This window comes from Oncorhynchus nerka, linkage group LG10 (genome assembly GCF_034236695.1).
Source record: "Oncorhynchus nerka isolate Pitt River linkage group LG10, Oner_Uvic_2.0, whole genome shotgun sequence".
Lineage (NCBI taxonomy): Eukaryota > Metazoa > Chordata > Actinopteri > Salmoniformes > Salmonidae > Oncorhynchus > Oncorhynchus nerka.
Genome location: NC_088405.1, coordinates 79,170,503 through 79,195,537, shown reverse-complemented (window position 1 = coordinate 79,195,537; position 25,035 = coordinate 79,170,503). Strand labels below are relative to the sequence as shown.

The 25,035-nt window shown below is 45.3% G+C and overlaps 1 protein-coding gene across 4 annotated transcripts in view; it reads left to right on the top strand.

Annotated features, from left to right (window-relative positions):
- LOC115136052 (unconventional myosin-VIIa-like) overlaps positions 1 to 25,035 on the top strand; it is a 96,803-nt gene that overhangs the window by 54,321 nt on the left and 17,447 nt on the right. For 2 of the 4 annotated variants that reach the window (XM_029671420.2, XM_029671418.2), the window contains 18 exons: positions 4,710 to 4,889; positions 6,463 to 6,561; positions 6,896 to 7,023; positions 7,347 to 7,473; positions 7,756 to 7,875; positions 8,249 to 8,422; positions 8,571 to 8,798; positions 9,118 to 9,288; positions 9,668 to 9,785; positions 9,931 to 10,057; positions 12,209 to 12,378; positions 16,553 to 16,746; positions 17,210 to 17,334; positions 17,508 to 17,665; positions 18,068 to 18,221; positions 18,387 to 18,542; positions 20,511 to 20,616; positions 20,773 to 20,886. In XM_029671420.2, coding sequence (XP_029527280.2) covers positions 4,710 to 4,889; positions 6,463 to 6,561; positions 6,896 to 7,023; positions 7,347 to 7,473; positions 7,756 to 7,875; positions 8,249 to 8,422; positions 8,571 to 8,798; positions 9,118 to 9,288; positions 9,668 to 9,785; positions 9,931 to 10,057; positions 12,209 to 12,378; positions 16,553 to 16,746; positions 17,210 to 17,334; positions 17,508 to 17,665; positions 18,068 to 18,221; positions 18,387 to 18,542; positions 20,511 to 20,616; positions 20,773 to 20,886 — 2,649 coding nt within the window. Of the gene's footprint in view, positions 1 to 4,709; positions 4,890 to 6,462; positions 6,562 to 6,895; positions 7,024 to 7,346; positions 7,474 to 7,755; positions 7,876 to 8,248; positions 8,423 to 8,570; positions 8,799 to 9,117; positions 9,289 to 9,667; positions 9,786 to 9,930; positions 10,058 to 12,190; positions 12,379 to 16,552; positions 16,747 to 17,209; positions 17,335 to 17,507; positions 17,666 to 18,067; positions 18,222 to 18,386; positions 18,543 to 20,510; positions 20,617 to 20,772; positions 20,887 to 25,035 lie in introns of all 4 variants that reach the window. The other 2 variants (XM_029671419.2, XM_029671417.2) reach the window with 1 other exon arrangement.

Genomic DNA, 25,035 nt, shown 5'->3' with positions numbered 1-25,035 from the left:
AAGTTGAACTGGGGAGAAATCTTCAGTCTGAGAAATGACAAACCAGTAAGTCAGGCTACACTCACTAACATGCTGGAGAACTTTTCAAGAACTTTTCAAAGATGGCTACAGTGAAATACAAGACTTCACAGCAAAAGTCAGAGTGCAAGAAGGAACCAAGCCTATCTTTCACAAACCACGTCCGGTTCCCTATGCTCTTAAGGAAGCAGTAGAGAAGGAACTGGAACGCCTACAGAAGAATAACATAATCACGAAAGTAGCGAGGAGCGACTGGGCCGCTCCGATTGTTGTAGTCCCAAAGAAAGACAAGACCGTCAGAATGTGCAGTGACTACAAGGTCTACTACAGTAAATCGCTGCATACTACCAGAGGAATATCCACTACCAAACGCTGAAGATCTGTTTGCCACTCTAGCTGGTGGGAAGGTTTTCAGTAAGCTGGACCTGGCATTCGCTTATCAGCAACTGAAGCTGGATCCGGAGTCAGAACAGTATCTGACCATCAATACACACAAGGGGCTATTCAGATTCAATCGCTTGGCCTATGGAATCTCGACAGCTCCAGCGATATTCCAACAAACAATGGATCAGATCTTGGACGGTATAGACCATGTTGTGTGCTTCATGGACGACATCCTCATGTCAGCACCAACCATTGGAGAGCACCTTGTAGTGCTGGACAAAGTGATGTCAAGACTGGAGAAATATGGAGTGAGAATGAAACGCAGCAAGTGTGAGTTCCTCCAGGACTCAGTGGAGTATCTCGGATACAAGATTGATGCACAAGGCCTGCACCCAACCAACAGCAAGGTGGAAGCAATCGTAAATGCACCAGCACCCACAAATATCTCAGAGCTGAGGTCATTTTTGGGGCTCCTGAACTATTACGGAAAATTTGTGGCAAACTTGTCCACATTGTTGCATCCGCTTTACCAACTGCTGCAGGCCGATATAAAGTGGAATTGGTCCCCACAATGCGAAGAAGCATTCAAGACTTGCAAACAGCGTCTGCTAAAGAGCAAGTGGCTTGCCCACTATAAGACAGAGATGAAGCTGAGACTCGCATGTGATGCATCTCCATACGGAGTAGGAGCCGTCATCTCACATGTTCTACCGTCAGGTGAAGAACACCCTATTGCATTGCTTCACGGACTCTGTCACCAAGTGAGAAAAATTATGCTCAAATTGAGAAGGAAGCCCTGAGCATAATATTCGGAGTGAAGAAGTTTCACAAATACCTCTACGGAAGGAAGTTCCAACTGCTGACAGATCACAAGCCTCTGTTGGCCATCCTTGGACCAAAATCAGCTATACCAACCCTTGCTGCACTTCGAATGCAACGTTGGGCTCTGATATTGTTAGCCTACGACTACGAGATGAGAGATGAGTACGATCCAGTGATCACGCAAATGCCGATGCACTATCAAGGCTACCATGCAATAGTGACTCCGACAGTGAAGATGATAGAGCAGTCTTCCAGATCTCTCTCATTGATGAACTGCCCATATCTGCTTCTGACATAGCAGAGGAAACAAGGAAAGAGCCAGTGCTTTCCAAAGTCTTGGACTTAACATTGGGCGGTTGGCCAACCTTCGTAAATGACGATAACCTTCGTCCATTCATCGACAAGAAAGACCAGTTGTCCACTGATCAAGAGTGTGTTCTGTGGGGATCAAGGGTGGTGGTACCTCACAAATTCCAGAGGAGACTGCTATCTGACCTGCATGAGGGACATCCAGGGATCACTCGAATGAAAGCACTCGCTCGCAGTTATCTGTGGTGGCCTGGACTGGATCAGGACATTCAACAGCATGTAGGCCACTGCTCACCTTGTGAAGCTGTTCGCAACAAGCCTGCTGCTGCGCCTCTTCATCCATGGTCCTGGGCTGCTACACCTTGGGAACGCATCCATGTGGATTACGCCGAAATTGACAAGCAACATTTCCTTGTTGTCGTTGATGTCCATTCCAAGTGGATGGAAGTGTTCCCTACTCAACTGACCACAGCTGAGAAGACCATCAATCTTCTCAGACACCGTTTTGCATCTTTTGGACTAGTCGAGGAGCTCGTATCGGACAATGGCCCTCCGTTCACGTCAAACGATTTTGAAATGTTTCTCAAGAACAACGGAGTAAGGCACAACCTGTCACCACCTTACCATCCGGCATCAAACGGAGCAGCGGAGAGAGCCGTGCAAACCTTTAAGAAGGCCTGGACTAGACTCGAGGTTCAGTCTGTGCCCACCCACCAAAGGCTTCCGCGGTTCCTGTTTACTTACCGTAACACACCACACACAGTAACGGAATGTACACCAGCTGAACTGTTTCTGAAACGCCAACCACGTACCCGCCTGACATTGTTGAAACCAGACTTGTCAAGCACTGTGGCAAAGCACCAGCTACAGCAGAACAAAGCTCATGACAGACACTCAAAGACTGTCAGAGAATTCAAAGAGGAAGAGATGGTGATGGTACTTGATTTCAGACACCCTAAGCGCCTGTGGAACTCAGGTGTGATCCTGCAACGCAGAGGACCTTTGACTTACCAAGTCCAAATTGGTCATCGCCAGGTCAACGTTCATGTGGATCATCTGCTACGGTCCAACGCCCCAGCAGAGACATGCCAAGAGAACAAGAACAATAACGACCCCCAGGACTATTCTCTTGACTGTGGACGTACGGGAGAGACAGAGCCTGACCTTCCACCCGAACCTGGCCCACCACAGGAAGCCCAGGAGGAGCGGAGATATCCTATTCGACAGCGAAGGGCACCTCAAAAGCTTGACCTGTGAGTTGAGCTGGTTAAGGAGGTAACAGACAGTAAAACAAACACTTTAATATGTCCTAGATAAAAGGAAAGAAAAAGGACATTACCTGGGTTAGTTATTAGGACACAAACTCCATCTTCGGGGCAGAATAATCACCTGGATTTGTGCTGGGCTCTAAAAAGTCTGCTTCAACCCAGTAGTTGAAAAATGTTTAAGAATGCATTGTTCAGATATTGCATTAGTAGTTACCTAACATATTTACCTTGTTCTCTGGGAGTTAAACACTATGGGGGAGGAGTGTAGTATCTGGGATCTACATCTGTTTATATTAGTTACTGTGCTGTTACTAAGCAGTAATGCATTACGGCAGTGTTACGTTACTACACCTAATAGGAAATGCACATGTGCACTGGGGTGCCGGGAACTGTAGAGCACGAGGGGTTTTGACTAAACGAAAACTAACTGTACTCCCGTCTCCTGCCTGGTCATTTCTCCACAACACAAATATTACACATATGAGATATGTAAACATTCTTGTAGTGCCATTATTAAAGTGACTAGTGTTCCATTTATTAAAGTGGCCAATGATGGTTGTTTAACAATCTGTATATCACAGATGACTTGTGTGGTTGAATGCACTCATTTTTTGCACTCATGTACTCATTCTTTTTGTAATTGAGTAGCCAACCTAGACTACTGCTCAAATGTTGATTTAGTAGTCCTACATGTTTCTCCTTGCATGTTGTTTTGTTGCAAGTTTTGATTTTTGGTTGTTCATTGTCAAGCTTCAAAAACCGAAGCCAGGCTGCAATATTTTAGTAGCCTAGCTAGGACTGTGGAATGTGTCTGTACACTTTGACTGCGAGCGCATCAGGCTGTAATTTCATAAAGTAAATGACTCAAATGTGGACTCATTTATACTCGCTTGTGTGTCCTATTCAGCCGGCAAGCCTTGTGTTTGACACATGTGCGCTAGCTTATTAGCCACGTTATGACTGACTTGTGATCATTATCCTTGCTAGTTTGATTGTATTGACATTCCTGGCCGTAGTTACAAGTCATCCATTCTTGTTCAACATATTGAGTCATTGAAACTGAAACAGTGCCTCCAGAATGGATGGAGACAGCAAACAATGCACCAGACCAGTTGTGATTTACAACCTGATAGCAATATTGTTTTAACTACCAAGAAATGTATTGGTGAATTATATTAATCATTCATTGAACTGCGTCCATCTATTCTGCCAACAATGCCTTACTGTATGTCATGGAATTTGAGTCAATATAACCTATTTTTAAAACCTCTTATACAGTTGGTTTTGAGGCATACATTAGGCTCCTGTTGAGCAGCGGTCTAAGGCACTGCATCTCAGTGCTAGAGGTGTCACTACAGACCCTGGTTCGATCCCGGGCTGTATCACTACCCGCCGTCCCATAGGGCGGCTCACAATTGGCCCAGTGTCGTCCGGGTTAGGGGAGGGTTTGGCCGGGGTAGGCCATCATTGTAAAATAAGAATTTGTTCTTAACTGACTTGCCTAGTTAAATAAAGGTTAAATTTAAAAAATGAAAAGTTAAAACGCTGTCACTTCCACTAAAGCTTCACATTTCGTCCCTCAATGGCCTTCTGATGAAGGCCGTTGATGAACGAAACATCAAGCTTTTTTAAAATACTTTGCTTAAGTAAAACTATTTGTTTTTAATGGCCAGTAAGTGTTGAGCCTTTTCCTTTTCAAAGATGATTTGGCAGAAAATTAAGAACATGCTAATTTGGGGGATATCAAATTGGTTTTTGGACAAGCATACTAATGTTAGCATGTGACCACAGCCAGGGAAACAAAACCAAAGATTGCTGTCTGTTTTAGTCGAAAGACTGCTTACTAGGTAAGGAAATCAATATGTAATTTATCAACTTGGGCGAACAACCCCCCCCTCCCTCCCTCAGGCCGCGCTGGCAGTGTGGGTCACAGTGCTGAGGTTCATGGGGGACCTGCCCGAGCCCAAGTACCACATCGCCATCATTGACGGCTCTGAGAAAATACCTGTCATGACCAAGATCTACGAGACGCTGGGCAAGAGGACCTACAAGAGAGAACTACAGGAGCTCCAGACTGTGGAGGGAGAGGTGAGGGAAGGGAGAGAGGAAGAAAGAGGTCCTACAAGAGAGAGCTGCAGGAGCTCCAGACTGTGGAGGGAGAGGTGAGGGAAGGGAGAGAGGAAGAAAGAGGTCCTACAAGAGAGCTGCAGGAGTTCCAGACTGTGGAGGGAGAGGTGAGGGAAGGGAGAGAGGGAGGGAGGGGAGAGAGGAAGAAAGAGGTCCTACAAGAGAGAGCTGCAGGAGCTCCAGACTGTGGAGGGAGAGGTGAGGGAAGGGAGAGAGGAAGAAAGAGGTCCTACAAGAGAGCTGCAGGAGTTCCAGACTGTGGAGGGAGAGGTGAGGGAAGGGAGGGAGGGGAGAGAGGAAGAAAGAGGTCCTACAAGAGAGAGCTGCAGGAGCTCCAGACTGTGGAGGGAGAGGTGAGGGAAGGGAGAGAGGGAGGGGAGAGAGGAAGAAAGAGGTCCTACAAGAGAGAGCTGCAGGAGCTCCAGACTGTGGAGGGAGAGGTGAGGGAAGGGAGAGAGGCAGGGGAGAGAGGAAGAAAGAGGTCCTACAAGAGAGCGCTGCAGGAGCTCCAGACTGTGGAGGGAGAGGTGAGGGAAGGGAGAGAGGGAGGGAGGGGAGAGAGGAAGAAAGAGGTCCTACAAGAGAGAGCTGCAGGAGCTCCAGACTGTGGAGGGAGAGGTGAGGGAAGGGAGAGAGGAAGAAAGAGGTCCTACAAGAGAGAGCTGCAGGAGCTCCAGACTGTGGAGGGAGAGGTGAGGGAAGGGAGAGAGGAAGAAAGAGGTCCTACAAGAGAGCGCTGCAGGAGCACCAGACTGTGGAGGGAGAGGTGAGGGAGCTCTGGAGTGACGTAGGTACAGATCCAGGATCAACTTCCCCTCCCCCAAACCTCGGTGAGAGAGGGGAGTAGAGAGAAGGGAAGGGATAGAATGTAGGTGGGAAGAGCAGGGGAGAACGGGAGGACCTGAGAGGATGTGGAGTTGAGGAGTAGTAAAGTGTGCTTTTGAGGTATTCAGAGTAAAATGGGACAGAGAAGATGTGACTTGGAGGGAGAACGTAATAGGAAGTGTTTGAAGCCTAATTTATACAATAACACAAATACGCAACATAAGAACGCAATTAGCCACGTAAAATGGCGTAGTTGTGTTGCTAATTGTATTCTTGTATTGTGTACTTGTGTAAAGTAAAATTAGGCCTAAGTCAGTGTTTCTCAATCCTGGTCCTGGGGACCTATAGGTGTGTCCATTTTTGTTTGTGCCCTCGCACTCAGACACCCGATTCAACTTATCAAGCCTTTGACTATTGGAGTCAGGTACGTTAGTGCTACTGCAAAAAAACAAAACTATGTACCCCTTTGTGTCCCCAGGACCAGGGTTTGAGAAACACTGGCCTAAGGGAGCGGTTAAGGAGATTAGAAGGAGGGCGTTGGTAGAATGTTTCGATTTTTTGTGTATGCCATCCAGGACACAGACGGGACAGACAGACGGACAGGACAGACCAGACAGACAGACAGACGGACAGACCAGACAGACAGACAGACAGACACAGACAGACAGACAACATAAAGCTCATCTACACCCCTCTCTCCCTCTTACAGAACAGCTCCATTGAAGGTGGTGGTGGGCAGAAGAAGAACAGTGTGAGACACAAGCTGGTCTCTCTCACCCTGAAGAGGAAGTCCAAAATCACTGAGGAGGTTTGTGTCTCATTATAGCGATCATCATAATATACAGTATATTATAATAATATATATCAGTTAGCGGCATCATGCTACCACCAACTGAGCCACACAATCCCAAAAATAGTTGGTTAGACCAACATTTGTCTTACTGCTTATGGATATGCCCATGCTAATATTTGACAGATTATATGGGTCATCTGATTTGTTATAGGAGTGTTCAGAATCTCTGGCCACCCCTGTAATTCAAACCCCGATGCCAACTCAGCATTTACCAATACCAATAACATACAGAATGGAAGGAATCACCAATGACATGACTGTTCCCAATTGGCCTCGCCTCCTCCTCTAGGTGACCCGGCGTTTGACTGACGGCGATTACAGCTTACAGGGGAACAGCATGCTGGAGGACCGTCCCACATCCAACCTGGAGAAGCTGCACTTCATCATTGGCAACGGCATCCTAAGGCCCGCCCTCAGGTGACCTACAACCCTTTGACTTATTCCACCAAATACTCAGAAAGACTCTTTCGCTTTCTCAATCTGTCCTCTCCATGCTCCCCTCCTTCATTTATGATCTGAGCTTCCACCATTTTGTTTTCACCCGTCACAAAAAAACGATGTAAGTAATGTATTGGACTTGTATTCTGAGTGGTATGCTACTTTGGATATGGGGACACTAAACATCATCAGTATGTGTCCTGGTTCTGACTTACTACTTATGGTCCGTGTGATTGGCTTGTGGTTTTTGCTGCTCATGATCTGATGGTGGCTGTGATTGGTTGGCTGTTGTCCTTCACCAGAGATGAGATCTACTGTCAGATCTGCAAGCAGCTGACCCAGAACCCGTCAAAGAGTAGCCATGCCCGTGGTTGGATCCTGCTCTCTCTCTGCGCTGGCTGCTTCGCTCCCTCTGAGAAGTTTGTCAAAGTAAGATCCTCGTCTTTTTGATACACGTGTGCAAACACACACACACATGCACACTTACACACACGCACACACACACACACTTACAAACACACATACACACACCACTCAAATCTGTCTTGGCCAATTTCTGTTGAATTCAAAGTGGATCCACTGAATATGCCCCAGAATGTCTCATTGATGTTAACTTTACCCCCTGACACTCTCCCCCCTCGCTCTCCCTCTCTCTCTCTCTCCCCTTTCTCTTTTTCTTTCCCCCCTCCACCCTTCCTTTCTTTCCTTCAGTATTTGCGTACATTCATGATCAGTGGTCCGCCGGGCTACGCTCCATACTGCGAGGAGAGGTTGAGGAGGACCTTTGTGAATCGCACCAGGACCCAGCCGCCATCTTGGCTCGAGCTGCAGGTACGCACAGATCTAGGATAATTGAACCATGGGGGAAGTTCTAAACCTGATTATTAGGGGCAAAACTGACCTTAAATCAGTGTCTAGGCCTCTAGGGGAAGCTTCTTTTCAGTCACGTGTCTGCCGTTATTCCTCTACCATCATATTCTGCTTTCGACTGCTATGACGTCTTGGCCCGAGACCTAAATACAGATAATGCCTTCGGAGAGGGGCACACATTTTTTGTTAATCAAAATCAATTTGCATGCCGGAAAAAGGGCAGTTATTATCAGATATACAGCATTTTTCGGTATCTTTCGTATCTTCTATCTTACACTTTCAAGTGTAGCCTGGAGTTGTTTTTTAATCCAAAATAATCATCCCTCGCTTTCAGGCCACTAAGTCGAAGAAGCCCATCATGTTACCGGTAACCTTCATGGATGGTACCACTAAGACCCTGCTGACCGACTCAGCCACCACGGCCAGCGAGCTGTGTAATGCCCTGGCAGACAAAATCAGCCTCCAAGACCGCTTCGGTTTCTCCCTCTACATCGCCCTGTTCGATAAGGTACTTGACTGGACCTCCCACACACGTATGCATGCAGCCACGCATTCACTCACTCACTCACTCTCGCTCATTCATACATACACACACGGTCACAAACTTGTTTGAGAAGCTATCGAGCCCAATGTCAAATGTCGATCCATCCCCCCAGGTATCCTCATTGGGGAGCAGCAGTGACCATGTGATGGACGCCGTGTCGCAGTGTGAGCAGTACGCCAAGGAGCAGGGAGCCCAGGAGAGGAATGCTCCCTGGCGCCTGTTCTTCAGGAAAGAGATCTTCACTCCCTGGCACAATCCTGGCGAAGACAGCGTGGCCACCAACCTCATCTACCAGCAGACTGTCCGTGGGGTCAAGTTCGGCGAGTACCGCTGCGAGAGGGTTAGTGGGGCATAAGGGCAGAGGGATGAAGGCATGTATGAGGAGAGAGATTAACGTGGGGGTCAGATTTAGGGAATTTCAGAACTATAGTTCTTTTTAGTCTCTTGATCTATTTTCCACTAGTCCTCTCTCTGTGCTAGGTTGATGAATTACGTGAGATGGCGTTTTTATGTGATATTCATTTCATCCTGATGTACAATATGAAAGCACATTCATGCCTAATGTTTTTGTAAAATATGAAAGTATTAAAGCTCCTTCCCCTTCTCTTCCACTCCATCTACCCAATCTCCCTTTCTCAATTTCCCTCTCTCTCGCTCAGGATGAGGATCTGGCGGAACTGGCATCCCAGCAGTACTACATAGACTACGGCTCTGGGATTCTCCAGGAGCGCCTCCTCAACCTCATCCCATCCTACATCCCTGACCGCGAAATCAGCTCTGCCAAGACCAATGACAAGTGGGCCCAGCTAGTTGTCGCCGCCCACAAAAAGGTATGTGTACCCCAAGGATCAGTTTCAGCGCCTTTCACTTTCGGACCCAAAATCAAGGATCAGTTTCAGTGCCTGTCTCGTGCTCTTTGTCCTATGAACTATTTATCATTATATTCAGGGATGTAGTGGAGGATAAACATGCATAAATGCTGTTTCCACAGCTTTGTCTTTAGTGAATAGCATTTAAGCATCTACTGAGCAAAATGATAGTTTCTGAATACGCTTTTATGTTAACCGCCACCCGTCATCTCAATCGGCATTCAGTGTTTACCCACCTTTGTTTTTTACCACTACAACTTGACTATATTGTCTTATGAACAGTACACACCCTCACACACACAGTTCTCAAACAGTCTCGCTAACACCTCCACTCCCCAAGGGAGTCTACACCCAGAAGAGGTTGGACCCTCAGAGGGTGAAGGAAGACGTGGTTGACTTTGCTCGTTTCAAGTGGCCTTTACTCTTCTCACGCTTCTACGAGGCCTTCAAATTTTCAGGTAAGTCTACTGTTGATATTTATGGCCAATGTACTGCAATGGATGTAACACTAATGATATTTCTGAGGAAGACCTGTATTGTGTCCATAATATCATGACTAAATGTAGGTTGAAATGACCTCTAATTCACTTTTGAACCCGTCAGGGCCCAGCCTGCCTAAGAATGACGTCATTGTGGCGGTGAACTGGACCGGGGTCTATTTTGTGGATGAGCAGGAGCAGGTCCTTTTGGAACTCTCTTTCCCAGAGATCACTAATGTGTCCAGTAGCAGGTAATGCTGCTACGATTCCTCTCTCCCAAAGACTGTAGTCATTATTTGTCAATTATAATTAGATATGTTTTCATTCACCTGGTTGTTCATTGATATCTTGTAATTATTTAAAACATCATTCAATACTTTTTATAGTTTTTCCACAGTTGTAATGTACACAGCAACTGAATATATATATATTTATTTATTTATTGTGGCAGACCAGGGGGTTTCATGTAGATGTTTACACAGGTCAGACATTGACACACCTCAGTTAAAGGTGTTTATTTAAAACAATAAAGAAAAAAGAAACAGGTCTCCTCCAGGAGACCTCTTCTGGGTTACTGCCTTCTGGGCTCGGGGAATGCTGTCTCCTCTGGGATAGAATGCCGAGCCCCTCAATTATAGCAGACTGTGAGTAAGTCTATCTGGTAGCAACTTCTCACTACCTACAACCCTCCTCTGGTTGTTCACCAGGTGCGGTTGGTTCCGGCGCCCCTCGGACCCCAACTTCGGGTCCGTAGACACGGGGTTGGCAACCGCTTGCTTCCGGGCCGCGTGCGACGGTCTGTCCCCGCTACCACACTCCCGGAATCCAACAAGAGTGTGGGGGTCATGACCAGCGACTTTCACCGGGACCGTGGGTGCTGGTCGTTCGCTGTGGGCCCAACAGAAGATGACATAGTTTACTCCTGCGCCCAGCTCATCTTCTGGGCCAGCTGATGGCATCAACTCTTCTCGACCCGGGCAACTCCATGTGAGGTGTCCCCGGGGGCCACACTCAAATCACCTCCTTTGGTCTCCGTCCACCTAAGGTTGACTGCAGCAGGTGGACTCTGCCTCGGCTGTCTCTCTGTGGGTCTGCAGTCCTTTAGCCCGGCTGACTGTCAGATTGGGGAGTACGTGGTGGGGTTGTCCTTTCGTCCCCACTGACGGCTCTCAGACTCGGCCTCTGTCCCCTTAAGCAGGGCCTCAGTATTCTGGTGCATCGCCACGGCTCCCAAGAGGTCGTCCAAGGTCTGGGGCATACGTAGGATTGCCGCCCTCTTCATGTCGTGAGGTAGCGCCCGTAAGAAGCGATCCATGACCACTTTGTCAATAATGAGGAGGGTGGCTACGTTTGTTAGGAGCAATGCCCTGGTGATGCACAGTAGGTCGCTCATCTGGGCTCGGGGGGAAGCTTCAGCCATGAACCTCCAGTCATGGACCAGTTGGGCCCGATGGGCCAGGCTGTACCCGTAGCGGCTGAGTACCTCCCTCTTGAGACAGTCGGAGTTAGCCGCCTGTTCGGTGTTGAGGTCATAATATGCCGTTTGAGCATCTCCAGACAGGAACGGGGCCAGCAGACTTGCAAACTTCACCTTGGGCCATCCTTCCCGGAGTGCTGTCCGTTTGTGCAGAAGTAGGTCTCGATGTCGTCAACCTCCATTAGCTTGATGCGACTCGGTCTGCGTTTCTCCTCACAGCTTGCGTACATTCTTTAGACGCTGTCCTTCCAATGTTGGTTCCTGCATGTCCTGTTGTGCTTGTTGGGCCCAAACAAACTGAGCTATCAACTCATCCATGCTGATACTGCGTAAACGTCAACCCTGGTCTGACCACATTGTCAGATTGCCCGCATTCTCCACCACTTGTGGAATACCAAGGAGTTTGATCTAGACATTTACACAGATCCGACACGGAGACAAGTGTGATATCTCAGTTTCAAGGGTGTTTATTTAAAACAACAAAGAAAAAGAAAAGAAACAGGTCTCCTCTAGGAGACCTCTTCCGGGTTACCGCCTTCTGGACTCGGGGAATGCTGTCTCCTCTGGGATGGAACACTGAGCCCCTCAATTATAGCAGACTGTGAGTAAGTCTATCTGGTAGCAACCTCTCACGACCTACAACCCTCCCGTGTGTTGCCCTCCGGGCAGCTTTATGGGCCCCGTACAGCTGGTGAGCAATCAGCCCTTGATTACTCACCAGCCTCAATCAGCCCCAATTAGTCCTGGCCTGGCACGTCCAGCAGAGGGAGCCACCGCCACGTGATGAGTCTCCCCCTGGTGGCTTGTCCGCGGTACACCACAATATATACACATGTAAAGACCTAAATAAGATATAAAATATATATCAAATTATATTTTAATTGTGACATTGTTTTGATATTGTAAGAATCATTTCCCTTGACAGAGGTGGTAAGCTCCAGGGCCAGAGCTTCTCGCTGGCCACCATCAAAGGAGACGAGTACACGTTCACCTCCAATAATGCCGAGGACATACGCGACCTCGTCGTGACCTTCCTGGAGGGCCTCAGGAAGAGGTCAAAGTTTGTGGTGGCGCTGCTGGACTGCCCCAACCCCGGTATGTAACCTACTAGCTCTTATTAACTTTATCTTATTAGGTTAATGAACAGTGGCAATGCACATTGGTCCACATTGGCAACACTTTTCAATTAAGAACAGGTAATGTCTTCCAAGTATGGTAAATGACTGTGATCTTGTAGGTGTTTTCTTATGCAGGTCACCATATGAGAAGCAACTCTGTGTCATTTTTTATAATGTATGTCTCTTTTTCAAAGAGGGAATGACTCCATTTCATGTTTTATCTTCTAAACCACAGCAGTGAAAAAAGCTATATTAATTGTGTTGTAATTGTGTGTTGATATTGATGTTTTAGGGTAGAATCTGCTCTAACCCGCTGTATTTTTATATATATACAGTACCAGTCAAAAGTTTTAGATCACCTACTAATTCAAAGGCTTTTCTTTATTTTTACTATTTTCTACATTGTAGAATAAAGTTGAAGACATCAAAACTATGAAATAAAACATATGGAATCATGTAGTAACCAAAAAAGTGTTAAACGATTCTTCAAAGTAGCCACTCTTTGCCTTGATGACAGCTTTGCACACTCTTGGCATTCTCTCAACCAGCTTCATGAGGTAACCTGGAATGCATTTCAATTAACAGGTGTGCCTTCTTAAAAGTTCATTTGTGGAATTTCTTTCCTTCTAAATAAGTTTGAGCCAATCAGCTGTGTTGTGACAAGGTAGGGGGGTATTCAGAAGATAGCGCTATTTGGTAAAAGACCATGTCAATATTATGGCAAGAACCGCTTAAATAAGCAAAGAGAAACGACAGTCCATCCTTATTTAAGACATGAAGGTCAGTCAATATGGAAAATGTCAAGAACTTTGAAAGTTTCTTCAAGTGCAGTCGCAATAACAATCAAGTGCTATGATGAAACTGGTTCTCATGAGGACCGCCACAGGAAAGGAAGACCCAGAGTTACCTCTGCTGCAGAGTTCATTAGATTTACCAGCCCCAGAAATTGCAGCCCAAATGAATCCTTCCCAGAGTTATTTTGTCTGGAGTCCAAATTAGAGATTTTTGGTTCCAACCGCCGTGTCTTTGTGAGATGTGGTGTGGGTGAACGGATGATCGCCGCATTTGTATTTCCCACCGTAAAGCATGGAGGAGTAGGTGTGGGGGTGCTTTGCTGGTGACACCGTCTGTGATTTATTTAGAATTCAAGGCACATTTAACCTGCATGGCTACCACAGTATTCTGCAGCGACACGCCATCCCATTTGGTTTGGGCTTAGTGGGACTATAATTGTTGAGTTGATGAGTTGGACCGCAGAGTGAAGGAAAACCCGCCAACAAGTGCTCAGCATACAGTGCCTTGCGAAAGTATTCGTCCCCCTTGAACTTTGCGACCTTTTGCCACATTTCAGGCTTCAAACATAAAGATATAAAACTGTATTTTTTTGTGAAGAATCAACAACAAGTGGGACACAATCATGAAGTGGAACGACATTTATTGGATATTTCAAACTTTTTTAACAAATCAAAAACTGAAAAATTGGGCGTGCAAAATTATTCAGCCCCCTTAAGTTAATACTTTGTAGCGCCACCTGTTGCTGCGATTACAGCTGTAAGTCGCTTGGGGTATGTCTCTATCAGTTTTGCACATCGAGAGACTGAAATTTTTTCCCATTCCTCCTTGCAAAACAGCTCGAGCTCAGTGAGGTTGGATGGAGAGCATTTGTGAACAGCAGTTTTCAGTTCTTTCCACAGATTCTCGATTGGATTCAGGTCTGGACTTTGACTTGGCCATTCTAACACCTGGATATGTTTATTTTTGAACCATTCCATTGTAGATTTTACTTTATGTTTTGGATCATTGTCTTGTTGGAAGACAAATCTCCGTCCCAGTCTCAGGTCTTTTGCCAGACTCCATCAGGTTTTCTTCCAGAATGGTCCTGTATTTGGCTCCATCCATCTTCCCATCAATTTTAACCATCTTCCCCGTCCCTGCTGAAGAAAAGCAGGCCCAAACCATGATGCTGCCACCACCATGTTTGCCAGTGGGGATGGTGTGTTCAGGGTGATGCTTTTACACCAAACATAACGTTTTGCATTGTTGCCAAAAAGTTCAATTTTGGTTTCATCTGACCAGAGCACCTTCTTCCACATGTTTGGTGTGTCTCCCAGGTGGCTTGTGGCAAACTTTAAATGACACTTTTTATGGATATCTTTAAGAAATGGCTTTCTTCTTGCCACTCTTCCATAAAGGCCAGATTTGTGCAATATATGACTGATTGTTGTCCTATGGACAGAGTCTCCCACCTCAGCTGTAGATCTCTGCAGTTCATCCAGAGTGATCATGGGCCTCTTGGCTGCATCTCTGATCAGTCTTCTCCTTGTATGAGCTGAAAGTTTAGAGGGACGGCCAGGTCTTGGTAGATTCGCAGTGGTCTGATACTCCTTCCATTTCAATATTATCGCTTGCACAGTGCTCCTTGGGATGTTTAAAGCTTGGGAAATCTTTTTGTATCCAAATCCGGCTTTAAACTTCTTCACAACAGTATCTCGGACCTGCCTGGTGTGTTCCTTGTTCTTCATGATGCTCTCTGCGCTTTTAACGGACCTCTGAGACTATCACAGTGCAGGTGCATTTATACGGAGACTTGATTACACACAGGTGGATTGTATTTATCATCATTAGTCATTTAGGTCAACATTGGATCATTCAGAGATCCTCACTGAACTTCTGGAGAGAGTTTGCTGCACTGAAAGTAAAGGGGCTGAATAATTTTGCACGCCCAATTTTTCCGTTTTTGATTTGTTAAAAAAGTTTGAAATATCTAATAAATGTCGTTCCTCTTCATGATTGTGTCCCACTTGTTGTTGATTCTTCACAAAAAAATACAGTTTTATATATTTATGTTTGAAGCCTGAAATGTGGCAAAAGGTCGCAAAGTTCAAGGGGGCCGAATACTTTCGCAAGGCACTGTATGTGGGAACTCCTTCAAGACAGTTGGAAAAGCATTTCAGGTGAAGCTGGTTGAGAGAATGCCAAGAGTGTGCAAAGCTGTCATCAAGGCAAATGGTGGCTATTTGAAGAATCTCAAATATAACATATATTTTGATTTGTTTAACACTTTTTGGTTACTACACGATTCCATATGTTTTTTCATAGTTTTGATGTCTTCTCAAAATAAAGAAAAACCCTTGAATGAGTAGGTGTTCTAAAACCTTTGACCAGTAATGTATATATATTTTGTATTCTTTTTTTTATTTTACCCCACTTTTTCTCCCCAATTTCGATCTTGTCTCATCACTGCAACTCCCCAATGGGCTCGGAAGGCAAAGGTCGAGTCATGTGTCCTCCAAAACTTGACCCGTAAAACCATGCTTCTTAACACCCGCCCGCTTAACCCAGAAGCCAGCTGCATAAATGTGTCAAAAGGAAACACCGTTCACCTGACGACCGAGGTCAGCCTGCAGGCGCCCGGCCTGCCACAAGGAGTCGCCAGAACACGATGAGCCAAGTAAAGCCTCCCGGCCAAACGCTCCCCTAACCCGGGTGATGCTGGGCCAATTGTGTGCCACCCTATGGGATTCACGGGTCTGAAGTGATGCCTCTAACACTGCGAGGCAGTGCCTTAGACTGCTGCGCCACTTGGGAGCCCCTAACCTGCTATGTTTTACCATTTAATGGACTGTTTTTAACTTTGGAATTGGCTTATTGACCATTTTATACAACAGTTGCGTTTTATTCTGAATGCTGATTGGTTAAAACCGCATTCCAGCCGCTGCCTATCCACAAGTTACCACTGGCTAAATCTATGACATTAAAATGCCTATTTACTCTGGTCCATCTGATTGCGCAATCCACTGTCTCATCAGCCCAGCCAGTCAATTTCTTAACTTGATCTCCACTATAAAAACCATCTCGACATTACCTCACATTTCTTTTAAACTAAGATTTAGTTTTAAACAGCAGAGACTTGTATAATCTTTGCTGTCTGTCTCTCTGACTTTTGCAACATTGTTTCAGTATTCAAATTCGATCTCGAGCTGTCCCCTAGTAATGAATGTGTGTCTTGCATTTACCATTGTAGATAAATCTAACTTTTATAACTCCCGCACACACGATACCTCCTTAAGTTGTATTTACCAACCACCACACATGAAGTTCCATCACAGGAGACATTAAGGTACATTGAATTGAATGTTGTGTTCCTGTAGCGGGCGGCGAGGACTCCACCTTCCTCAGTTTTTCCAAGGGCGACCTGATCCTATTGGACGAGCACTGTGGCGAGCAGGTCATGACCTCAGGGTGGGCCCACGGGGTCAATGACAGGACCAAGCAACAGGGGGACTTCCCGGCCGACTGTGTCTACGTCCTGCCCACCGTAACCCGGCCGCAGTATGACATCGTAGTGAGTGACCTCATAGGGTTACAAAATTCTCTGTACATTTCCAAAGTTCCAGGATCTTTTAGAAACTACGGTCATTAATGGGTAATTTTGGAAATCTATGGAATCTTGAAGAATTTATACCACAGTATGACAATATGGTGGTGGTGATGATGTTGATGATGTCCTCAGGCATTCATGCTTCATACTGTCTTTACTGCTCTCATTCTGTAGTTTACTAAAGTTCTTTTTTTGTGACTGTATGTCTTTCTTTCTCTCTCCCTTCTCCCAACATGTCTCTTTCATCCTCTCTACTCCCTTCCCTCTCCATTTCCCCTCCCTTTTCTCTCTCACACTCTCTCCCTCTCTCTCCCTCTCTCTTTATTCCTTCACTCTCACTCTCATTCTCCTACTTCCTTACCTCTACATCTCTCCTCCCTCCCTCCCTCCCTCCCTCCATCTCCAACCCCCTCTCTCTCTCTGCTAGGCTCTGGTGACTATGACTCCAGACCAGAGAAGAGAGTCCATAAACCTGTCCCAGCTGGCCCTTGCTGAGAGTGAGGACAAGGTCAAGCCCTACACCCTAGAGGAGTTCTCCTATGATTACTTCAGGTAGCCACTCACTCACTCAATCACACACACGCACGCACACACACACACACACACACACACACACACACACACACACACACACACACACATTCTGTTCCACTCATCCCTCTCTGTTCCCTTCATCCATCTTCCCCCATCCCTTCTTCCTATCCACCCCTACTCCACCCATCCAGATCCCCTCCCAAGAGCACTCTGAGCAGGGTAATGATCACTAAGGGCCGCGGGAAGGAGCGTCTGTGGTGCTGCACCAGGGAGCCTCTCAAACAGCCCCTACTGAAGAAGGTGCTGGCCCACGAGGAGCTCTCCCAGGAGGCTCAACTGGCCTTCATCGATATCTTTACTGTCTTGCAGCCATTGTGTATCAATGACTTTTTCACGCTTCATGTCCAAATAATCTTAAAGTAACTTTATTTTGAACACTGTAGGATGATTTAAACATGAAATGCGAAATATGCTAATATCAGGGATATGAACTTGCATAGATTTTTTGACAAAAATGCGAAATAAAACAAAGCATGGACTGCTGTCTTACTTTAGCCATAGATTACTTATGGGTAAGGAAACTATTGTGTAATTTGGGTAAACAATCACTTTAAATGTGATGCCAACTTCAACATGTCAAATTTAGCATTATGTATATTATGTTGTACTGCATCATAGAATTATGTCTGTGTTTAACGTGCGTAGTCTTGAGGTCAATGTCTGGTCATGGTCCTTGACCACTCCCCTGCACCCTTGTTGAAGTATATGGGTGACTACCCATCCAAGCGAGCGCGTTCGGTCAACGAGCTGACCGACCAGATCTTTGAGGGAGCGCTGAAGGCAGAGCCACTCAAAGATGAGATCTACTGTCAGATCCTCAAACAGCTCACTGAGAATCACATCAAGTATGTCTGAGATTACAGTCGACATACACATCTACATTCCCAGGGAAGTTATGGTCATATGGGGATTGACCATGTTGTGCTGTGTGTTTGCGATTTTGTGTGTGTGTGTGTGTGTGTGTGTGTGTGTGTGTGTGTGTGTGTGTGTGTGTGTGTGTGTGTGTGTAGGTACAGCGAGGAGAAGGGCTGGGAGCTGCTGTGGCTGTGTGCAGGTCTGTTCCCCCCCAGTAACATTCTGCTACCCCACGTCCAGAAGTTCCTCCAGGCCAAGAAGCACCACCCCCTCGCCCCTGACTGCATGCAGAGACTCCAGAAGGCATTACGGTAGGGCTAACCCACTTGTAAAGGGTATTTACTTTAAGTGTTCCGACATTACGTGTTTAACCATTTGGGTATAAGTATTTTTGCCATTTACAGTGGGGCAAAAAAGTATTTAGTCAGCCACCAATTGTGCACGTTCTCCCACTTAAAAAGTTGAGAGAGGCCTGTAATTTTCATCATAGGTACACTTCAACTATGACAGACAAAATGAGAAAAAAAATCCAGAAAATCACATTGTAGGATTTTTAATGAATTTATTTGCAAATTATGGTGGAAAATAAGTATTTGGTCAATAACAAAAGTTTATCTCAATACTTTGTTATATTCCCTTTGTTGGCAATGACAGAGGTCAAACGTTTTCTGTAAGTCTTCACAAGGTTTTCACACACTGTTGCTGGTATTTTGGCCCATTCCTCCATGCAGATCTCCTCTAGAGCAGTGATGTTTTGGGGCTGTTGCTGGGCAACACAGACTTTCAACTCCCTCCAAAGATTTTCAATGGAGTTGAGATCGTGAGACTGGTTAGGCCACTCCAGGACCTTGAAATGCTTCTTACGAAGCCACTGCTTCGTTGCCCAGGCGGTGTGTTTGGGATCATTGTCATGCTGAAAGACCCAGCCACGTTTCATCTTCAATGCCCTTGCTGACGGAAGGAGGTTTTCACTCAAAATCTCACGATACATGGCCCCATTCATTCTTTCCTTTACACGGATCAGTCGTCCTGGTCCCTTTGCAGAAAAACAGCCCCATAGCATGATGTTTCCACTCCCATGCTTCATAGTAGGTATGGTGTTCTTTGGATGCAACTCAGCATTCTTTGTCCTCCAAACACGACGAGTTGAGTTTTTACAAAAAAGTTATATTTTGGTTTCATCTGACCATATGACATTCTCCCAATCTTCTTCTGGATAATCCAAATGCTCTCTAGCAAACTTCAGACGGGCCTGGACATGTACTGGCTTAAGCAGGGGGACACGTCTGGCACTGCAGGATTTGAGTCCCTGGCGGCGTAGTGTGTTGCTGATGGTAGGCTTTGTTACTTTGGTCCCAGCTCTCTGCAGGTCATTCACTAGGTCCCCCCGTGTGGTTCTGGGATTCTTGCTCACTGTTCTTGTTATCATTTTGACCCCACGGGGTGAGATCTTGTGTGGAGCCCCAGATCAAGGGAGATTATCAGTGGTCTTGTATGTCTTCCATTTCCTAATAATTGCTCCCACAGTTGATTTCTTCAAACCAAGCTGCTTGGGATTCAGTCTTCCCAGCCTGGTGCAGGTCTACAATTTTGTTTCTGGTGTCCTTTGACAGCTCTTTGGTCTTGGCCATAGTGGAGTTTGGAGTGTGCCTGTTTGAGGTTGTGGACAGGTGTCTTTTATACTGATAACAAGTTCAAACAGGTGCCATAATACAGGTAACGAGTGGAGGACAGAGGAGCCTCTTAAAGAAGAAGTTACAGGTCTGTGAGAGCCAGAAATCTTGCTTGTTTGTAGGTGACCAAATACTTATTTTCCACCATAATTTGCAAATAAATTCCTTAAAAATCCTACAATGTGATTTTTCTAATTTTGTCTGTCATAGTTGAAGTGTACCTATGGTGAAAATTACAGGCCTCTCTCATCTTTTTAAGTGGGAGAACTTGCACAATTCGTGGCTGACTAAATACTTTTTTGCCCCACTGTATAAGAGTTCATCAGCCATGTAAACAGAGAAAAAAATGCTGACATATTTAGGCAATAGGGCTGAATCCTAATTTGAGATCCATGCCAGATTTAGGCAAACGTTTGAGTTACTTGTGTGGATTCAGCTTCTAACCAGAGATCCACTCTAGATCCGTGCCTCCTTACTCATATTCCTTCCTTTGTCTATCTCTTGTCTTCCCCTGGGTGAAATAACAGTCCAACAGTAATTGTAGTATGATGTACTACAGTACCCATAATGTTCTGTACCCATAATGCTCTCTCCTTACCAATACAGTAATGGATCCAGGAAGTACCCACCTCACCTGGTGGAGGTGGAGGCCATCCAGCACAAGACCACACAAATCTTTCACAAAGTGTACTTCCCCGATGACACAGACGAGGTGAGAGGTCATTACAAAGTAGCAATGGCTCGTTGAGGCCCAAAACGTTGAGTCAAAGGGACAAAACCAGCACACACGCTGACATTAAAATCTGGAACATTTTATGTGGTCACTTTATAGCAAATTGTGTATAAATATGACAGTTTTCCCCCACAGGCTTTCGAAGTGGAGTCGAGTACCAAGGCCAAAGATTTCTGTCTGAACATCTCAGGCAGACTACTCCTCAAGTCCTCCGAGGGCTTCAGCCTGTTTGTCAAGATCACTGACAAGGTATAGTACACTTCTAGGATATGGTTTCAATGAGGTCATTAGGACATGCTTTGTGACGTCATGGTCAAGTTGTATACTGGTTGTTAAAGGATGTATTTTAAACATGACATATTAAACTGGTTGTAATCTGCTTATATGACCAGATAACAACCAAAATATGACATATTTCCCTGAATGGTTTATGACTTCATGAAAAAAGACTTCACCTGGTTGTAATCCGATCGTATCTGGTTGTATGATGTCTCTGAGAAAAGTAAAATTTTACACACAAATAGTGGTACCCATAAGTACTCATTTCTGATGAAAAAACACAAATGTGAAAAATTGGTGGATATACAGATGTAGGATGTTAATTTCAGCCAGTTTGCGACAGCAGGAAAATAATCCTGCAGCAACAGGAAATGTAAATTATTAGGTGGATTAAAATTAATGGACATTTTTGTAGGGGTTGATACATTTTTCATAAGGGAAAATCAAGTCTGAAATTTCAAAGTGGAAATTACAAGTCAAATCAAATGTATTTCTGAGGTACTTTTACATCCGCCGATGTCACAAAATGCTATACAGAAACCCACCCTAAAACCCCAAACATCAAGCAATGCAGATGTAAACTCCCTAGAAAGGCAGGAACCTAGGAAGAAACCTAGAGAGGAATCAGGCTCTGAGGGGTGGCCAGTCCTCTTCTGGTTGTGCCGGGTGGAGATTATAACAGAACATGGCCAAGATGTTCAAATGTTCATAGTAATAATAATCACAGTGGTTGTAGAGGGTGCAACAGGTCAGCACCACTTTAAATTGAATCCGCTTGGTCTGGGCATCTCTCATAGGGAGGAGCGTATGTGGTACTATTATGTTCGTTACCTCCATGTCGCCCCCCCCCCCCCCCCAGACGGCCTTTAGGTCCTTACAAGTTCCATTAAATGCACCTGTAAGGTGGCTATATAGTATAAGCCCTGTAGTATGTGGTCATTTGCATAGGATTTCTATCTTAATGCTTATATCGGAATGTCCTGGGAATTTGTTGTTGTTTAATCCTACCTTAAGCAAACAATCTATAAGATGGAGATACATCCAAAAGTCTTGTTTCTGTAAAGTATACTTGGACCTTAACTCTTCATAAGAGGTAGAAGTGTTTTCTTGATAGAGACAACCAATGTTCTTTTTTCCCCTTTCTATACCAATCTTTCCAGAAAGCCATGTGTCCCCCTATTTTCAATTTAGGGTTGTTCCATAACGAAGCATAGCTTATCAAGAAAGGTGAAGATCTTGCTCTCTCTCATGAATCTGGCTCCATATATTTTTAGTATGGGACATTATTGGATCCTGGAGTCCCACCTTTTGTTGACTCAAATAATCTGATGCTCTGAATGGGGCATTAAATTCCTCTTCCATGTCCATCCCAGCTCTTAAACTGGAGATGGATTTTGTTCAATAGTGGGTCTATATTTTCAGAAATCATGTTCTCTAGACCAGGATGTAACGCCATCCCCGGGTACCTCAAGTTTTTAGGGACCCATTGAAACCTCCAGCTGAGGAGGTAATTTCTCAGACAATGTTTTGATAGAGGCATTACTTCAGATGTGGTCCATGTGCTCGATATCTCTGAGAATGCATTTACAAGGTCCAGTAAAGGCAGTATGGAGAGTTGGGGGTCTGATATTAATAGTAATATGTCGTCTGCATAATGCAGTAGTTTATTCTCCTATATTAATTCCTTTGATTGACTGATGCAGTCTAATGGCTTCGGATAATGGCTCTAATGCTATAATAAATAGGAGGGGCGAGAGACAGTCACCTAGTTTCGTGCCTCGTCCTACAGAAAATGGAGATGATCGTAGTCCGATAGTGACTACTATGGATTTGGGGTCGTTGAACAGAAGTTTAATAATATTCTGAAAGCCCTGTCCGAAACCATTTGTATTTATTGTATAATGCAGGTAGTCCCAGCCCACCCTATCAAAGGCTTTCTCTGCGTCTAGGGATAAGGCTGCCACTGAAGTATCAAAATCGATCAATTCCTCCAAACTAATAGGGCTGTCGAGCCAGTTCCTGTCTTCATTTACATTACATTTAAGTCATTAAGCAGACGCTCTTATCCAGAGCGACTTACAAATTGGTGCTTTCACCTTATGACATCCAGTGGAACAGCCACTTTACAATAGTGCATCTAGGTCTTTTAACGGGGGGGAGAAGGATTACTTTATCCTATCCTAGGTATTCCTTAAAGAGGTGGGGTTTCAGGTGTCTCCGGAAGGTGGTGATTGACTCCGCTGTCCTGGCGTCGTGAGGGAGTTTGTTCCACCATTGGGGGGCCAGAGCAACGAACAGTTTTGACTGGGCTGAGCGGGAACTGCTTGTTTAGGAAGGTTCAGATTCTGAAAGAATGCCTCTGCTTTCTACGTATCTAAAGGACCATCTGAAGTATAAAGTTCCTGATAGAAAATATATTGTTTATTTCTTTATGATTGGCAATCACCTTGCCTGTCTCATTTCTGATTCCACCTACACCTTAAGGTCTGTTTCAATTTCAACCATTTTCTGTTTATCTAATTTCTTAATAGTAGCTGATTGTTGTATCATTACTCCGTGTATGTAATCTTTAAAAGTTTCCCAGACATGTACCTGTTTCACATTATTGTTGTTTGTTTCAAAGAATATCCTAATGTGTGTTTTAAGGAATTATTCTCCTATTCCAACAGTCAGATCATTGGGTGCATGATCTGTCATAGCTATCGTGCCCACATTGCAAGCACCCACTTTATCTATGAGAGAGTGTGAGATCAGAATGTAGTCAATGCGTGAATAAACAGTGTGCCTATTTGAAAAGAATGTGTAATCGCAAGCGGTTCGATTGATATCATAAAGACCTTTACACAGTGTAAAGTTCCTTTACAGTCTTTACACAGAGTTTTAATTGCTTCTTGAGTTTGAGGCCCTGGTAAGACCAGTTTTGCATTTCTCTAAAAAAGCATCAGGGACCTGATTATAATCCCCTCCCTAGTACCAGAGGAAAATCACAGAAATCTAGTATTATTATAAGTCTTGGGTCCTCTTCATTTGGAGCATAAATATTTCCGAATATTATATTTTGTCCTGAAATCTTTACAAGTACAATCAAGATTCATCCCTCTTTGTCCTTAGCTCTTTTTCCACTTGAATCAAATCAAATGTATTTATTTTTTCAAATCAAATCAAATTTATTTATATAGCCCTTCGTACATCAGCTGATATCTCAAAGTGCTGTACAGAAACCCAGCCTAAAACCCCAAACAGCAAGCAATGCAGGTGTAGAAGCACGGTGGCTAGGAAAAACTTCCTAGAAAGGCCAAAACCTAGGAAGAAACCTAGAGAGGAACCAGGCTATGTGGGGTGGCCAGACCTCTTCTGGCAGTGCCGGGTGGAGATTATAACAGAACATGGCCAAGATGTTCAAATGTTCATTAATTACCAGCATGGTCGAATAATAATGAGGCAGAACAGTTGAAACTGGAGCAGCAGCACGGTCAGGTGGACTGGGGACAGCAAGGAGTCATCATGTCAGGTAGTCCTGGGGCATGGTCCTAGGACTCAGGTCCTCCGAGAGAGAGAAAGAAAGAGAGAAGGAGAGAATTAGAGAATGCACACTTAGAGTCACACAGGACACCGAATAGGACAGGAGAAGTACTCCAGATATAACAAACTGACCCTAGCCCCCCGACACATAAACTACTGCAGCATAAATACTGGAGGCTGAGACAGGAGGGGTCAGGAGACACTGTGCCCCATCCGAGGACACCCCCGGACAGGGCCAAACAGGAAGGATATAACCCCACCCACTTTGCCAAAGCACAGCCCCCACACCACTAGAGGGATATCTTCAACCACCAACTTACCATCCTGAGACAAGGCTGAGTATAGCCCACAAAGATCTCCGCCATGGCACAACCCAAGGGGCGGGGCCAACCCAGACAGGATGACCACATCAGTGAATCAACCCACTCAGGTGACGCACCCCTTCCAGGGATGGCATGAGAGAGCCCCAGTAAGCCAGTGACTCAGCCCCTGTAATAGGGTTAGAGGCAGAGAATCCCAGTGGAAAGAGGGGAACCGGCCAGGCAGAGACAGCAAGGGCGGTTCGTTGCTCCAGAGCCTTTCCGTTCACCTTCCCAC